We start from the raw sequence: 13,640 nt of genomic DNA, 5'->3' as shown, positions 1-13,640 counted from the left end.
CGTACCAAACAAGAGGTAGTAAAACAAAAAGCCGTACGGACAGCTTAGACGGGGGAAGATTGAAACGAATTACGAATGATGATAAGACGACTTGAAAAATTCAGATTTAACTTGTTATAAATTCCCTTTTTCTAAAGGACAGCAGCTGTCGATCAATCAATCAATCAATCAAATAAACAATCTATCAATCAATCATCATCATTAATTTATCCACGCAGCGTCTAATAAAAAAAATAAAAATATAATATCTATATCCAAAATATATTGTAGAATGCAGTGTGTACTTCAGGTTCTCTGCATCTGAATTACAAGATGTTTCTTTTTTGCACTAAGTCTGGGTTCTAGAAAGTAATCTGAATGTTCTCCAGGTAATGAGCCAGCCACTCACCTCATATCTCATGTCGTGATTAACCACAGTCGGATGAAAGACGATTTCAAATGACACCTCCATGCCAGGTGAAATATAACCTTTGACTGGCGAGATGGAGAAGTCAGGTTGAAACTTTTCCACATTCCAATTGAAGGCTGCTCCAATGTCTCCTGTATTGTGCATGATAAGCTTTCTTGTGCTGCGACTGCCTGACACTACGGCGCCGAAAGGCACCGAGTCGCTATCCAACGAGATTTCTATTCCCTGGCAAGAGCCTGTTACCACAAAGATGGGCTGAGACATGCCAGCACACTCCAGCATAACCTTTACAATTAAGAACAAAGAGTTCACTTAGGAAAAGATATATAGATTGACGACACACCGCATGGAATAAATTTTTTAGATACGTTTCACCAGTTCATTTTTTTTTCGAGCAGAATACCGTGCGAAATGCCATTAGCGACTTTATGATAGGAGTGAAATATTCACAGTATAACATGCCACGTTTCGGCGGGAAAAAAAACTGGATGCTAAGACGAACGCGACACATAATGGCGGGAAAGAACTGGACGCTGTGACAGGGGTGACACAATTTGGCGGAAAAAATACAGATGTGAAGCAAGCAGCGTATAATGGCGGGAAAGACCTGCAAACTATAACGGAATAAATGGAAGCTATGAAAGAAGTCAAACGTTATGGCGAAAAGCAGCTGAGACGCACGGGAAAACAAAGTTAGCAACAACTCCAGGGGCATTAAGGCTTATTCACGGGTGTTTAACAGCATAAAATGAAAGGCAACAAATTACTCACTTCTTCAGTGAAATGAGGTATGCGTGTCTTGGGTTTGAAGGTCAACTCTACACCACACGATCCACCGTTGGCCCTGAGCGTGATTTCCGTGGAGGGGTTGATAGTGAGTATGTTTGCCTGCTGTAACGCCACCACAGCTGGCGTGATGGCTAGGGTGAACGTGATTGGTGCGGGACTGCGGTTGACTAGCTTCAAATTCCGTTGGTTCGTTTGACCGACACGCAAGGCACCAAAGTTGACTTTCCTGTCTGAAGGATTGGCCACTTCCACCTGTTGGTGAAAAAAAAAAAAAAAAAGGAAAAAAAGCGGGGTGGCACAGAATGGCGGGAAAAATACTGATGTGAGGCCTGTAAGAAGAAAACAAATAACATAAGACATCGACTTGTTTGCTTGTTTTTTTGTTTGTTCGTTTGATTGATTGATTGCTTGTTTGTTTGTTTGTTTTCTTGTTTTTGTTTCTCTACTTGTTTGCTTGCTTGTTGGCTTGTTTGCCGTAAGCAATGTTTGAGAATAAATTGATGACTGTCAAATCTCTCTCCGCTTTCTTCAGGCTTCCTTCTTCATTTAATTTCCTCAACTTTTTTGTTACTTGTTTTTGCATCGCGTACTGGAAAAAGAAAACGTCAAAAGGAATTCTCTCGCATAACTATACCTTCATGTCAGTTCCTTCGCCGAAAATCTCCACATTCATGGTGGACAGACCGTTGATCTCAAACGGGATAGTCTCGTGGTATCTCCTGGCCTCCCGGGGATAAAACACGATATCCACCTGCATAGCCTGGTTAGGAATCAGGACTCCAGGCTGACAATGTACCTCCAGGTGTGCACAATTCTCGTATTGACTTTCGATACTGAAAAAATACGTTTTTGCGTTAGTAAGATATAAACGAAACGGGCGGCTTATGATGTTGACGTACATACAGAAAATGGACGCAAGGATCCCATCGCTCTTGAATTATAAGAATATTACTCTTGGTATTTTACTTTCAGACCCTATGCGCCACTTGGCCGGCGTGAAGAATTCATAAGGTAACAGCTAACAGTTAACAATTCACTTGAAGCCAAAGCTCGATAACGTTTTAAGGCGCCCGTCACGAAACTATATTTTCATAGTGCAATGTTATAAAAATGGGGTTTCACAACACTCAAAATTCGCATTTTTTTTTCTTGTTATTGCTGTAATTGTGACATTAAGAAATAGCTCAACTAAATGAAATATGAGGAACAATTTAAATAGAGTACTATAATGGGGTCGAGGAAGGTTCTGTGTCTTGCCTAGTAACACAACACAGAAGGACCCCGGCTAGAATTACAACCCTAATTTCTCGATGTGGGATCATTAGGCAAACCACGTCAACATTGTATTGGTATACCAACTAGAACGGTGTGATTAACGTGAAACAACTCAACACCTTACCTGATATCTTTAGTATCCTCGTTCTTGATGATAAGCGTGGTTCGTTTGAGTGGCATTCCAGCACGGTACAAGAAACACGGGCCAAAGTCATGTCTTACAAACGAGAAGTTCAGCCCTGGCTGCACACCCGTGCCGGTCAGATTGATGGTAAATGTAGGACCATTGGTGATCTACAAACACACACAGGATGAAGTCAAACAAAAGACCGGCAGATTACAATGAAGGCAGTCTGTAACTATAGGATTTTTAGGGATCCTAGGAGGCTGACGATTCAACAATTCTGGCGCCAATAACGTCGGCCTATGTACCACGAAGCGATAAGGGATGTTACTACTCTCCTCCTGGGTAAGGGTGCGATGCCAGTACATCGCAAGTTATCCTACGCTCGATTTCAGCCGCTTTCTCCAGTCAGGCCTTTGTTTCTCTCTGAGTGCGTTTGACGAAGGGGAGCAGACGTATTTTCCCCAACAACTGCTGGTAATCGAGCCTCCTACCAGCACTTAGTCCGGTGTCCTCGAGAGTTCCTTGGATAGTAGACTGACCAAGAATATAGTGTGTTGCCAAAGAACGCCAAAGAACGAGGACAATTTCAAGCCTAAGTCGAAGCTAACCATAAAACTATCAAGTCTTTTACATAAAGGGAAATAAATTACGATTGTTATAGGAAAACGAAGCAAGCACATTAGCAAAAACGCACATCCAGAAACTCCGCAGAAATGAACCTCGAGGATGGTAATGCTTTTCTCTTGAAAGATCGCTTGAAAATCAATCAAACCATATAGTGCATACCTTTAATAGCAGATCGCAGCCCGCCAATGAGAGTCTTCCAGGCGGACAGAAAGCTAACTGGCATCTCTTACGGGTACTGCACGGTACCGTACCACTCTCAGGGGTCACCGACACTAACTTCTCCCCCTCGGCGACCCGGAGCCCCTTGAGCTTGGTCCGGTTATGGATCTCCCAAGAAAAGTCGAAGTTGAACTTTCCTGAGTTAATGACAAACAGCTGCCGAGTGGCTTTCTCGTTGATCTCAACCTTGAAACGAAAAGAGGAAAAATAAGAAATCAACATCAATTGCTTCGTGTCCAAACTGAGAATCTGAGTAAATAGGCAAGAGTTTGAAGTAGTAAAGGTGATCAGAATTAAAGTGTTTGACGTTGATGCTGTGGAAAACGGCTTGCGGTTAAAGTAACAAAGTTGGTTTACAGTTAATATAACGGGTTTTTTTATGTTGTTTATTTGCCCAAACTGTATTTAATGTAGAGGAAACGAGCCCTCGTTTTATGGAAATAATACATGAAATTTAGATACAGTGTACAGAGAGCGGCAATTTCTTAAAGCTGTTCTAATATAGCATTCAGATTTGCAAATGTCAAAGGAATTCCGTCCAAACTTGAAATCATTGACAGAGCCAAGATGTTTTTAAGCCATATTGTAATCCATTTCTATCCTCGCCATTGTTAGCCATCCTAACTTACTGAGGGGCCGATGTCATTTGTCAAGTACTGTTCTATAAAATCAAACCATCTTTGCTGGGTTTCCTACATGAAAGCTTCGCGTGTTTAAGTTTTTCCATATTGTAATCCATTTCCATCCTTGCCATCGTTAGTCATCCTCACGTCCTGATGTGCCCCTGTCATTTGTCGAATACTGTTCTACAAACTTGAATCACTATTGAAGGGTTATCTATATTCTTTTCAGTATTTTCAGTAGAGCAACTAACCATTCCCAGGTTGATCCTATTTGTGCCTTTGGATGTGAGCTCCACCTTGTTTCCCTGAGAATCCTCACAGATCAGCTGAGCGTTCATGGCGTACCCTTCTGCTTTAATGTTCAAGGTCAGCGGAGAAGTCTTCTTTTTCACGTTACAAAGAACATTGAAGTTCACTTCTTTCTGTTCCGTTGCTGTAAAGGAGATCTCTATTGGAAGCCTATATACAGAAATGTAATATTATTAATTTTAGTATATTAGTATTTAATGGTAGTATTGTACCATATTGTTTTCGAAAAGCCCCCATGGGGAAAGATAATAAAGGATGTATGCATGTATGCATGTAGAAATAAACGTCAGTAAACCGGACTTGAACTGTCCCTGTAGTTGCATCATATTTTGTATTTGTACTTTGTATTATATTTTTCCTACGCTTCATGTTAAGTTACAATTAGCGTCATATAAGTACGAACAGTCAGTCGACAGTCACCAGTTTTAAACCTGCATAATTATTTTTTTTAAACAGTGATTTAATTATCATAATTACTTATTGCAAGTGCGTGGCAACCTAGATTATAAGTCCATTTATCACCCGCACTAAACGCTCGCAGTAACAGCAATCCTTTGCAGACTACCACGTAGAAAACTAACAAAATGTTTGAAACGAATCTCTATTCAAATCGTCGCTTTGAAGGCATAGTGTTTACGACTGATTTTCCCAAGCACAGAAACTCTGCAGTAATCCTAGACGATGACCATAGGGACAGCATAAGTTAATTTATTTAAAAATAAAATAAAATGACTTTTATTCTTCTATTTTAAAACTCCAGGAAGGATAAGTTTCATACCTGGCCTTGGGTTGGACAGTACCAGACATGGGTTCAACAGTGAGACTAGAAGCATAGCCTTCTGTATGACAGGACGATTCACTGAATGAAAAAGTGAATGGGATGTTCTCTTCATTCACCAGATGTACAGTTTCTTTCGCAGGGTGACCTAAAACACGACATTACAACAAGATAATTAATAAAACAAACCCACTTGAACATTTCAATTGATTAGAGGCGCTCTTAGACTTACATGACAATGTGTTCGGGCATCTTCTCTTATAATGACTAAATGTTATGGGTGACGGCTGGACTAACAGGAATGTTAGAGTATAGCGTATAGCGTATTCGTCATTTCTTTGTGTTAGCAATGCGCAATGTTCGAAAGCATGGACGCCGCAAGACTGGAAAACATCATACAGTAAAATCCTGATTTCTCCAACATCCCAAAAACTCAAACCAAAAGTCGTTTCCCGTGGATTTGCTTCACTCGGTTGATCACTGCAATTTTACCGCCGATTTTTCGAGCTCCCGATTTCTCAAACCAATTTTCGTTTCCCTTGGAGGCTACAGAAAATAGAATTCAACTGTATTTGATAACAGGCATTCTTAATGCTAGATTCAAACAAACTTTTTCAGCTTCTGTACCGGAATAACCTGTCATCAAACTATGAAACCTGGACCAAAACTCCAATAGGCTGACTCGACGGAATAATGAAAGCAAACTTAATTAAACACAATACTTAATAAAACGCATCGTTTTGTTGTTGTCTTAAAGCTACAATGCGGGACAAAAGCAATTGACCATACCACACACCAAGATCACGGCATATATGTTTGTCAACATTGCTTGGGGAGGGAGGGGGACTTGGGCGTGTACAGATTCCACGATTACAATTCTCGGAGTATCTCCTTCGCTATATTCAATTCTCCTTTTCACAAGTGTCCCAAGTCTTTTTGACCTCCATTGTAGATGGCATTGCCATAGAAAGGGGAAAATGGCGAAGCACGGTAGGTAGCCTTGTACTCTATATCGGGTTTGACGAAGACATAGTCTGAAAAATATGAATATAAAACAAGACGATCGCCTTACCAAGCAGCATCTCCCTGAAGTTGATATGAGACCTGTCAAACGACAGCGCAGGCTCAAAAGTGTGTCCCACCATAACGAAAGGAATAGAGATGTTGTATTCAGGCACAAAGAAGCGCCAGAAGGACTCCACCAGGTCCAGTGAGTCAGACACGTATTCAAACACCATCTCGTGCTTCTTGCCACTCAGTACACTCCCCTCGGGAGTCAGACAGCGGAAGTTGACAGTTTCAGCAGGTGCGCCGTCTATCGTGTCCTCATTGGTCCACACAAAACTGTAGTTTGTGTTTGACGGATTGATCACGTTAAATCGCCTGTGTGGACAGATCATTGGTAATGTCATGAAGGGATATTTGACAGCTACAAGGAAGTCACTTAACCCATTTAACCCCTCTTGGGCCGCCGGTCGCTCGCGCTGCTCGCGGCCCGCCGACGACCCCCGCGCGCTCGTCGTGTGTGGTGCCGCGCCGTGTGTCTCACGTGGTTCGCTGCGTTCGGCCGCCGCCCTTACATATCTCTATTAGAATTTAGTTAAATATTAGCACTTCCTTTTGACTTTTTCTTGTTCTTTCCAACCCAGATAATCTAGGCCTTACGAATGAAAAATCTATGTTCTTTAACGTTCCTTTTTAACTGAACGTTACCGCTGTGTTATAGTACAGTGTAAATCATACGAACTACATAGGGAGATTTATAGTTCGAAATGGTATCTGAGTCTGGTTGCGTATGATGGTTCATTCCAGTAAGCTAAATGGAACAAGCCATCTGAAATCAGATTCAAGGCCCTTCTAATATGGTTTCCACGCTTTTCCTTTCTCCCTCGCGTTTCGTGGTTCCCCTCCTCTCTCTTCTTCGCGCCCCTTCTGCGTCACTCACACAGTCGTGTTTGCGATTCACGGAGTGCCCCCCTCTCTGCTACACGCCTCGCCGGAATGCCTGCTCGCATGCTATTTATTCCATTCATTCCCACCATTCATCCACCCCGCCATCCCTTTCTCTCTCTCCTCCCCCTCCCCCTCTCCCCCCTCCCAGTCGTTTTTGCAATTTACACGTTCCGGGTAAAAACGCTCTCGCCGGGACGCTTGAGTACGCCTTATTTCAACCGCCCGGCTCCGGGTCGCGTGCTGGGTACGTAGGGTAGTAGCTTGGACATTCAGCGCTGTTTCCCTATGTGATCCCTCTCCGGACCCGGAGCCGCGAGTGACGGCTCGCGACGCAGGGCGCCGGTCAACGAAACACAAACGCCCGCGATCAGCAATTACGAAAATCTGAAAAATCTAAAATACCTCAATCACAACATGAACCGGATTAGCTAACAGAAACACTACGACAGTGATCAATAGCAACGAAGAAAGTTGGACAGAAATCACACTGCCCTAGATCCTAACTTTTACTACCATAAACCAAAAGGAAAAAACACAAACGTTATGTTCTCCTTCGCGGTAATTTTTTTGCCAGTAGATTATTCATGACGTTGTGGAGCCATTACAAGAACATGTAGGTACATTTTCCTCCTACAACATGTATAGAAAACGGATACATCCCGCTTTTACTTACTTGATGTTCTTGACTTTAACTCCGCACGATTTGAACTCGATGACCTTGGTACTGGGATCCAGGGTAGACCCCGGGGGAGCCCCGCCCGGACCTTTCAACTCGGGGTTTCGTCTTCCACCGGATACGTAATCTGATTCTTCCAGCTCAAAGTGGCAATAAGGCAGAAGACTGCGTCCACGAACAGGAATGGAAAATCCGCCCGTGTCTGGCGGCAGGTTGATAGCACTGTAAACAAAAAAAAAAACGCTCTAAGATTTACTTTGTAAAGGTCCTGCCAGCGGCCAATACTGTCCAGACTTAAGGGGGATGATAGAATCATTTGGCCAACTCTACTCTAGAAAATATCCCGGTTTCTCAAAGTCAATTGGTAAAGTGGTTTTATCTTCCCGAGACCGATTGCTGTCAAGAGTTCTATTTCTTAAATCACATTAAATATCAAAAAAAAAGACAACTGAAAAAGCCCTCACATGTAACAATACCGTCATTCCTTTCCAGAGGTTAAATATTTCTCACAATTACCCCAACAGTTTTACCTGAAGTTCACCACAGCCTCGTACTCTGAGACATCCAGCGGCGAAAACTTCACAACAAAGCTGCCCTTCTTCCCTGCAGGGATGCTTCCACTCTCTGGCTCAATAACAAAAGGAAAGACGTCGCTTCCTTCACTCACTACACTGCCTGCCTCGTACGCAAGAGCCAGGGCACTCGAGGGCCTACCGCCCATGGAGGACCCGGGACGTTGGGCCATCGGTGGTGCACGTGTATGAGGCGGTATTGAAGACTCCCCTGCCGAGGTAGAGGGACGACCCGTCTGCTGGCTGATTGATTGTCCCGCAGAGCTTGCGGGACGTTCGGGCACTAACTCCAGCGGCTCACCTAAACTGACAGCCTTTGGTTTCACAAGAGGTTGAAAGTGCCACTGGTAATCGAGTTGAACATCGGCTTTGTTAGACACGGTAAAACTGATGAATGGAAAACAAAACAAAAAACGCTTTTCAAATCCGCGAAGAAAGATGGATAAAACACGACAAATATCTTTGTACAGCTAAGTCCAGAAAGCCACCATGAGCCTCGAATAACTAAAAGTAGGCAACTTCATTTTGCAAAATAGATTCTCAAAAATCGTCACAAACTCGGGTTTCATCCAAACTTAAAAGTGAGAACCACATTGTACAGTATAACAGAGGGTTCTACGATAAAGTTCTGCACAATTACTTTCGTTTCAGTGGTCACACACAAGGATTTCATCCAAAGAATCCAAAGTTGGAACGATGCTAAACAACTTAAGACTTGACTGTGGGATTGATAGAGCTAAAAAATGTTCTGTAACTGCATTTTAGTTGCGCATTTTTATTGTAGACTTGCTATTTATTGATTGCGCATCATTGTTGGAATTTTTTTGGTAAACCTGGCCCTTATTTTTTTAATCGAAACATCTAAACTGCCACCTGCTACACTGAAGTCCTTCGACTCACCTGTACACTCGTGACTGAAACATCAGTGTATCTTTGAAGTGAATGTTCTCTACTTTACAGCGATACTTTGCATAGTCACACACAGCGCTAAGAAGTAGTTCTACGTCCTTTGTGCTGTTCTCCAGAGCCGTGAATGGGGGCTCATTTTCCACCTCAATAATCTTCTTCTTTGCCGGTCGAGGGGCCTTTCTCGTGGCAGTTGAAGGGTCCTCCTCAGGGGTCACGTCTACCCACTTCACAGTACGCATGCGGTCGTCCCAGTCTACCGCCTGTGAAAAAGACCCAAAAGTGGATTGTATAATTTGCCAAGTAACGACATTGGTGAGTTGCATTCCTTTAACGCTAATTTTGAAAATTAGACACGAATATCGGTCGGCTCCCCGCTGCTAAACTGTGAGTGCTCTCACCGTCTGTCATCAAAGATTTTAAGGAAGGAAGTGGCAAACAAGCAGCAAATTAAGGACGCGAATAAAGTTGCTTAAATACAAGAAAAACCAAAGCGTCAATGGGCACCCGAGAGAATTTTGTTAAAGCCCAGACACATTGTGCAACATAACGCGTAACATTGTGCGCAAATTTTAAGTTTCAACGTGTGACCACCCCTGGATATGTTAAGCACAACACTGCAAGTAACACTTCCAAAATAGAATGACAAAGTACAATCAGGGGTGGACACGCTTAATGTTGTCGCACGCAATGTTGCACTGGCAAAAGCAACGTGGGTCCTGGCAAAAGCGCTAGAACCAAAAAAGAAAAGAGCAACATTAATTAGCCAATCTGTATCAGAAAACGTGATTTGCCGTTGTCATGTCACAGTCTTATTTATTTCACAGTAGAAGAAGCCTAACCTTATCTTGTGCTTCTCCCAGCTTGATTTTCGTGACTTTACAAGGTATATTGAGCGCTGAATAAGTCTTGGGTTCCTTGGAACAGAAGGTAACTGTCACGTCTTTGGCGCAGTTTGGCTGTAAGTGCCCTGTGCACGGAGAGAACGTGACCTCGGGCGGCGGCGACCACGTGAAACGAACAGGCTCCGAGGAGGAATGGTTTGTCAAAGTGAATGACAGCTGTTTAGACACGCCCACTGCGCAGTCACCGAATTTGACGTGGTTTTCTCTTGATGCTGTGTGGTGTAAAAGTAAGAATTGTTTTATTATCGAGCTGGAATGACTCAACAAACTCGTCAATAACGATTTTTTGTGTCAAATTAGATTTTATATTATAATCATAGCCTCGACGCGCTTGGTAGAAAAAAAGAAAACAACAACAACCATTACTTCAAACTAATAGGTTTTTATTGGGTGGTGGTAAAAAAAAAAAAAAAAAAATTAATTTGGCCAAAAAAAAAAAAAAAGAAAAAACCGAAAAAAAAAAAAAAAAAGAAAAAAAAAAAATAAAAAAGAAAAAAAGGGGGGAAAAAGGGGGGCGGGGGGCCCCTTTTTTTTTTTTTTTTTTTTTTTTTGGTTGGAAAAGGGGGGCGAGATTTTTAAGCAAACAACAAAGAAAAAAAATAAAAAAAAAAAAAAAACGCAATTAACTTTCGACACTCAAGTGAAAACCGCTCTAAAGGATTAAAAACAAAACACAGGAAGTATAGATTGTTAAGTAAAAGACAAACTGACTATAACATTTAACTGAAAACCTGTTTTTTTTTTTTTTTTCAGGAAAATTCGAAGTGATTCGACGCAAGTTTTGTTTGCTGTAACAACGTTCTCTTTTAGAACTATTTTTTTTTTATCTAAACCAAGGATAATCAATATACCATTAGCCACTTGAGTTGTTATTAATTTAACTTTAGAACTGGTATACATAAAAACAACAACGTAGAAACGAAACAATTAGGACGTCATGTAACTAACCTGGAGTGTTATCATCGATCTCCGCCTCGGTTGCCGCTATCTCCTCAGTGGGAACAAAAGACCTTATGTTGTCTATAGTAACTTCATCCTCATACCCCTCACCAATCAGTTGAACAGTACATTCCTCATAAGGATTATCCACCACCGTCAGCCTGATCTCCCCTGCTAAACGCCCCACCAGGGAGGGGCTAAACTCAATAGCAAAATCAGCTGTCTTCCCCATGGGGACTACCACAGATAGCGTGTGAACACGTGACTTCGGATCAGCGTCATCATCGCCTTCGTTAAGCGGCATCAGGGTCTTCGTGCCTTCGAGGCACGAAATGTTGTATACGCCTTCGGGATCTTTTAAATCGATATTCACTCGGGACATCAATGTGCCTTCGTTTCTGAGCGACAGCTGGAGTACCTGAGTACGTCCCAGTAAAAGCCGCCTGAAGAGTAGTACAGGAGCGCCCTTCTTGTTTCGTGCGGTGGGGCGGATTACGGTTATTCTGGGAAGATTTCCTTCGCCTTGGATGTCAAAAGTAAGATTGCGGTATTTTGACATGGCGCTCGGCATTCCATCCACTGCAGCTTCCAGCGTAGCGTTGTAGGTTTGCATGGAGGGAGGGGTGAAGGTGACAGACGCGTACACATAACTGTGAGCTGGAATCGAAGCGCGCTGAGGATCGATCTCGTAAACGTCGTGCCAGCGAGAAGACGGTTTCATGGACTGCGGTTTCACGGACAGAACCAAGTCGCATGGTACCTGGGAAGTTTAAAACAACTTACTGTAAGAAAAAGCGCTTAATGGATCATCGATGCATGCCTGCTTGTAGAGAAACACTACTTCAACGCAGACACAAAAAAAAAACGTTTTGAAATTTAAATAATAGTAATTGAGGGGATCTATTTGCTCATTAGCTATTTTGAATGGAAATTCACGCCGTTATAAAGAAAAGATTCATTTAAAGTTGTTGTGTAAAAGGGTTCGTTGGTCGTGCAAGTTAAAGCTATTCTGTCACATAATATACTCTTCTTGAAAATATTACGAAACTAAACCTCGCATTTGTTTGAAACGGCAGAGACGTGGGTCGGTAAACCAAAACCAGATCTCACAACTGAATAGATTTATCAGTTGTCCTTTTCTTTCTTTTGAAGTTGGAACTTTTACGAAACTGAAGCGCCTAAACTAACCTGGCCAGCCGAGGTATTACTAGGTTTTCCCGCTTACGATAATAACTTTTTTGCCAATATCTCTACTGTTAGATCGCTGCCTTATGTTTGGCGCGGGGGGGGTGAGGTAAATATTATTAGTGTAGCGGAAAAATTGCAAGAAATATGATAGGGTTAAATAAAAATAAATGGTTAGTTTTTTCGGGTTGGATTTATTTTTTGAGAAGTTATTCTTTAGTGCGCTACGCGCAGACCACTACTAATGTTCTTGAACTGAATCAACAATGTTGAAAACTGAAAGAATGAAGCATTTTAGAGCAGTTGTAAATAAAAGGAAAAGGGGGGAGGAAAAAAAAAAAAAAAAAAAAAATACACAGTCACAAGTAACAAGTTCATAAAGCACAAATCTTACCTTGTTTGGATTACCGATTCTGAACCTGGCTCTGGCTTTCCGTCCAACAATCGTGTTGTAAAATATGAATTTGTTCTCGTCTTCCCCGTACACTCCAGCGCCGCTCTCTAGGTCGTGCGTTAAATATTGGAACAGGTTGAGCTGTTTGACGATCAAGTGTTCTTCGAATATCGAGCCGACTGTGTCAGGTGCGATGGTGGTGATTCCCGGGATGCACGCCTCGCCGATCAGTTTATAGGGGATTCCCTGCGGGTGATCCGACGGTGGGCGGTCCGAGATGTCAATGGCAATATCCTGAAAGAAAGGAAAACAACAGAAAAAAGCGTGAGACGGAAAAAAATGTAAATGTGTTGTTTTTGTTTTACAAGAATGACACAACTAATTAAAAATGCCAGCTTTCAAAAAGACGATTGACGGAAGAATCACGAAGGAAATGCTCGCAGTAACTCCAAGCGGCTACAGCGCGTTAAAGACTGACGGTTTTCTTTTTGCTTCTTACGTAATAATCGGCTTTGAAAAAATCGTCATGCTCGCGCAAAATATACGACGTCAACAGTAAAATTTGAAAACACGAACAGCGCGCGCTGGAAAAAAAATTGGAAGTTTCTTCAGTTTTGTACCTGGTTTCGTTTTTTTTATCCAAGTCGTTTCATCAAACCATAAAAATAACGGAAAGACGAGTAGATGTTTGTTTTCAGTAAGGACGACGCAAATTGTTTTTCGTTCAACCTTCAACCCGACCTCGATAGGGAATGACTGTCTGTTAGGACACTTCTACCACATGAATCAAACCTAAATATGTACGAAAAGCTTGATCACGTCAGAGCACGGCCATAATCGTAAAATAGCTTTATAACTGTGTGTAGTTACTTAGCAAAATGAAAATGTTCAAGAAATATAACAGCTTTTAACTATAAATTTACTGAATACTCTGGTAGTTAAAATTTGGATCAT

At 42.1% G+C, this 13,640-nt stretch overlaps 1 protein-coding gene across 1 annotated transcript in view; it reads right to left on the bottom strand.

The window, feature by feature from the left end:
• The window catches only part of LOC144651407 (hydrocephalus-inducing protein-like), a 61,477-nt gene that overhangs the window by 6,483 nt on the left and 41,354 nt on the right, over nt 1-13,640 (bottom strand). The window contains exons 57-70 of the mRNA XM_078511337.1: nt 12,687-12,980; nt 11,117-11,867; nt 10,106-10,380; nt 9,258-9,526; nt 8,316-8,744; nt 7,783-8,007; nt 6,229-6,539; nt 5,157-5,304; nt 4,321-4,528; nt 3,387-3,632; nt 2,598-2,767; nt 1,833-2,031; nt 1,181-1,450; nt 389-694 (exon numbers count right to left, since the gene is read on the bottom strand). Of these exons, the coding sequence (XP_078367463.1) occupies nt 389-694; nt 1,181-1,450; nt 1,833-2,031; nt 2,598-2,767; nt 3,387-3,632; nt 4,321-4,528; nt 5,157-5,304; nt 6,229-6,539; nt 7,783-8,007; nt 8,316-8,744; nt 9,258-9,526; nt 10,106-10,380; nt 11,117-11,867; nt 12,687-12,980 (4,101 nt within the window). The remainder of the gene's footprint in view (nt 1-388; nt 695-1,180; nt 1,451-1,832; nt 2,032-2,597; nt 2,768-3,386; nt 3,633-4,320; nt 4,529-5,156; nt 5,305-6,228; nt 6,540-7,782; nt 8,008-8,315; nt 8,745-9,257; nt 9,527-10,105; nt 10,381-11,116; nt 11,868-12,686; nt 12,981-13,640) is intronic.

Source organism: Oculina patagonica, chromosome 4 (assembly GCF_052425735.1).
Source record: "Oculina patagonica isolate OP01 chromosome 4, crgOcupat, whole genome shotgun sequence".
Classification (NCBI taxonomy): domain Eukaryota; kingdom Metazoa; phylum Cnidaria; class Anthozoa; order Scleractinia; family Oculinidae; genus Oculina; species Oculina patagonica.
The sequence above is the reverse complement of the archived record's forward strand: the minus strand, read 5'-3'. Positions and strand labels throughout refer to the sequence as shown.